Source organism: Musa acuminata, chromosome BXJ1-1 (genome assembly GCF_036884655.1).
Source record: "Musa acuminata AAA Group cultivar baxijiao chromosome BXJ1-1, Cavendish_Baxijiao_AAA, whole genome shotgun sequence".
NCBI lineage: Eukaryota > Viridiplantae > Streptophyta > Magnoliopsida > Zingiberales > Musaceae > Musa > Musa acuminata.
The window spans coordinates 8,710,905-8,714,738 of NC_088327.1; the positions used below are offsets into that span (position 1 = coordinate 8,710,905).

Below are 3,834 nucleotides of genomic sequence, written 5' to 3' on the forward strand. Positions count from 1 at the left end.
TACTCTATCCTTTTAACTAATATAAATCCAGAATAATACGGATTTAAAGCACTCCTCATTTCTTCTATCATCTTCTTCCCTTTTTTTCCTTGATTTACTATCGAAAGCCAACAATCTAAGCTTCCCAATGGCTCTCATTCGCACGGCCTTGCATGGCATCATCTTCGTGTAAGTAGAAGCTAACAGAGATACACCACACTTGCATCGACTGTTTCTTTTACCATCTCTCTTAATCCGTCATCACTGCATGCAGCGCAATCCTTACCAGCTTCGCTTCCTCAGACGACCTGCGTCCCGCCGCCACCGCCGGCGGGGTGACGGTGCTCGTCGAACGCGAATATGTAAGCTATCCTTTTTGTTTCGTCAATGGTCGGAGTAGTTTGAGCGATGTGTCTGACAGAAGTAGATTTGCAGGTTGTGTTGGACAATGGCATCGTCCAACTCACGTTGTCGAACCCCGGAGGTTTCGTTACGGGAGTCAAATATCATGGACTTGATAATGTAATGGAAGTCAACAACAGGGAAGACAATAGAGGGTATGCAAATATATAGCCGCAATTAATCTTTTTTGATCCCTCAAATACATATCGATCTTATCATCCACTGGTTATGCAGGTATTGGGATCTTGTTTGGAATCCATCAGATCGACATTCTGGCATATTTCAGAAGTGTGTGTCGCTGCTTATCTCTCTCTTCCTCCCGTAACCTTTTAGCTTCTGCTAACCACCTCAACTGGCTTACAGAATACACGGAACAGAATTTGACGTAGTGCAGCAAGATGCAAACCAGGCTGAGGTCTCTTTCAGAACACATTGGGATCCCTCCTCCCGAGACAAGCTTGTGCCTTTAAACATCGACAAAAGGTTGCACCGCAGATTCTGCGCTTGTCAAGAAGCAAATACATGTAGTTTAGCTAATTGAGATTGAGCTTATAATTCTGTAGGTTTGTAATGTTGCGAGGCAGCTCAGGCTTCTACACCTACGCCATATATGAACACCTTCAAGACTTGCCCGACTGCAATCTAGGAGAGACCAGGGTGGCTTTCAAGCTTAGAAAGGACAAGTACATGATCTCCACCTTTCCTCATGCAATTTTTTACGTTGACCATGTAATGTTCGCTATATAGATCCTAAGCTTGTTCTTCATTAACACTTCTTCTGTGAAACAGGTTTCACTACATGGCCATTGCAGACAACAGACAAAGAATCATGCCCATGCCAGAAGATCGCCTGCCCGGAAGGTCACAGAAGTTGGATTACTCAGAAGCAGTCAGACTGACAAACCCAATTAATGCAGCCTTGAGAGGGGAGGTAAGAAAGGAGTCTCCTTTTGAATTCTCTTATCATGCAGTTAATAGCAATGATCAGGCGCGCAGCATCTGAATCTACCGAATGATTGCATAGGTGGATGATAAATACCAGTATTCCAGTGAGAACAAGGACAGTATGGTGCATGGATGGATTTCTTCTGATCCTTCCGTAGGGTTTTGGGTGATCACCCCAAGTAATGAGTTTAAGTCAGGAGGACCTGTGAGGCAGGAGCTGACGTCTCATGTTGGTCCTACCTCCCTCGCTGTGAGTACCATGCTTGTGCCTCCGATATCTTTCACCTTGCAGACTTATTTGCATCGAAATGTTAGAGAAAGATGCACTGATATGGGTTCACTTATTTGGTACAAATTCTTTGTCCCCAAATTTCAGATCTTTTTGAGTTCTCATTACGCCGGGGACGACATTTTGCCTAGAGTCAGAAACGGAGAATACTGGAAGAAGGTGTTTGGCCCTGTGTTCATTTACCTTAATTCTGCTTGGACGAAATCGGATCCGAAGCTTCTCTGGGAGGACGCCAAGAAGCAGGTAGGCCGTCTTTCTTCTTTTCCCATCGAAAACTAATATTACTGTATGTGATAGTGATTTCCTTGGAGCATAAAGTGTTCTCTAACATTCTTCTTTTCCCATCTACACTGAGCTTTCTTGTTCTTGATTTAGGCGCGGGTTGAAGAGGGAAGCTGGCCGTACAAATTTCCTGCGTCAACGGACTTCCAAAAGAGCGAGCAAAGAGGCTCTGTTTCCGGTAGACTACTCGTTGTAGACGAGTATGTAACACTTGTCTGATTTCTCAGTCATATTCTGTGTCTCGTGATGTAGAACGATATCTGTTCTGATGAGGATACATTACTCTGTCAGGCCCGGCAATAACGATTCCGTAAATGGGAATGCTGCTTTTGTTGGTTTGGCTTCACCAGGAGAAGCAGGATCTTGGCAGAGAGAAAGCAAGGTTCCTACCTATTGATCATGTTCAAGCAAGTTCTTGGCATAATTCGAGCTAAACATACTCACCATGATGTGTTGCAGGGATACCAATTCTGGGTAAGAGCAGACGTTGAAGGCAACTTCTTCATCAAGAACGTCAGAACTGGAGTGTACAACCTTTATGCATGGGTTCCTGGTTTTATTGGGGACTACAAATCTAGTGTAAACATAACCGTAACCTCCGGTTAGTATGTGACGTGTTGTGCTATTCTTGTTCTTCTACACTCTCAATTTCTTGAATCTGATGATGCTAATCTGAGCAGGAAATCACATCGATCTGGGTAACCTTGTATATAGGCCACCAAGAGATGGGCCAACCTTGTGGGAGATCGGCATTCCCGATCGCTCCGCCCGGGAGTTCTTCGTCCCAGATCCTGATCCTAAATATATCAACAGACTCTATGTGAATCATCCTGATAGGTAGAACAGATCTAAGGGTTCTTGATTTCACTGCATTTGAGGTTGCAGCACTTCATTCACGTAAATCCCCTGGTTGTTGTTGTTCTTCATCACAGGTTTAGGCAGTACGGGTTGTGGGAGAGATACGCAGATCTGTATCCTGATCAAGATCTGATGTATACAGTCGGCGTCAGCGACTACAAGAAAGACTGGTTCTACGCACACGTTACCAGGTTCGTTTACTTCCTCTGATCTCTGTTCTCCGAAGACATGTTGAGCTCACTTGCTTGACTTCTTCTGCCTCCACCCTATCTAGGAAGCATGGGCAGGCTTCCTATCAGGCAACTACATGGCAGATAAAGTTTCCACTCATTAATGTACGCTGGAGTGGAACTTACAAGCTTCGACTGGCACTTGCATCTGCCTTATTCTCTGAGATACAAGTATGTCTAAATCCTCGCTTCCTTCACCTCTTCCTCCTTGTTCTTGGTGATGACATGTGTGTTCATGTTGGATTTGAAGGTTCGATTCAACAACCCAATAGTGCAGCTGCCTGCGCACTTCACGACAGGGCTAATTGGGAGAGAAAACTCGATCGCCCGACACGGAATCCATGGGTTGTACTGGTTGTTCAGCATCGATGTGGATAGCAGTTGGCTTCTTGAAGGCGACAACATCATCTTCTTAACTCAGACGCGTTCTGAAAGCCCTTTTCAAGGAGTCATGTACGACTACATTCGATTGGAAGCTCCGGCATGACACAGTCTCAAGTACAGTTCATGCTGCTGAATGAAGATTATGTCATGTTCATTGAGATATTATTTCTGTCAAACCAAATAATTAGATCGATATCATATTGAGTTTCATTAATATTTCGAGACGTAAATTAAGAAAGATATGTTCTGATCTGTTATTTTGGTGTGTACCCGTTTAATTCTGTATCACAATTAAGTATTGGAAGATGTCCAAGCTAATTATTATTGGAGGCCTCTCAAGTGATGGCCGCCACCCTCTACGGTACCGACGCCGATAACAATCATATCAACGACAGTCCTGTGACAAATCAGGCAGTACATACCGCGTTATATTTCTCGTAGACAATAGAAGTGAACGGAGGGATA

At 44.2% G+C, this 3,834-nt stretch overlaps 1 protein-coding gene across 1 annotated transcript; it reads left to right on the top strand.

Annotated features, from left to right (window-relative positions):
- The first annotated feature begins 489 nt into the window (after positions 1 to 489).
- LOC135680455 (probable rhamnogalacturonate lyase B) lies at positions 490 to 3,472 on the top strand. The gene is made up of 14 exons (XM_065194353.1): positions 490 to 536; positions 616 to 669; positions 745 to 864; positions 945 to 1,064; positions 1,171 to 1,312; positions 1,406 to 1,576; positions 1,703 to 1,858; positions 1,991 to 2,097; positions 2,189 to 2,279; positions 2,357 to 2,498; positions 2,578 to 2,734; positions 2,830 to 2,946; positions 3,030 to 3,156; positions 3,236 to 3,472. The coding sequence occupies exons 1-14, from the start codon at positions 505 to 507 to the stop codon at positions 3,470 to 3,472; spliced, it is 1,773 nt and encodes a 590-aa protein (XP_065050425.1). The 5' UTR covers positions 490 to 504.
- The last annotated feature ends 362 nt before the right edge of the window (positions 3,473 to 3,834 follow it).

Coding starts and splice junctions, on each gene's coding strand:
- LOC135680455 (XM_065194353.1), top strand. CDS start 505: ATGGAAGTCAACAACAGGGAAGACAATAGAGG. Junction 537..615: donor AACAGGGAAGACAATAGAGG/GTATGCAAATAT, acceptor CTGGTTATGCAG/GTATTGGGATCTTGTTTGGA. Junction 2,280..2,356: donor CTTGGCAGAGAGAAAGCAAG/GTTCCTACCTAT, acceptor GATGTGTTGCAG/GGATACCAATTCTGGGTAAG.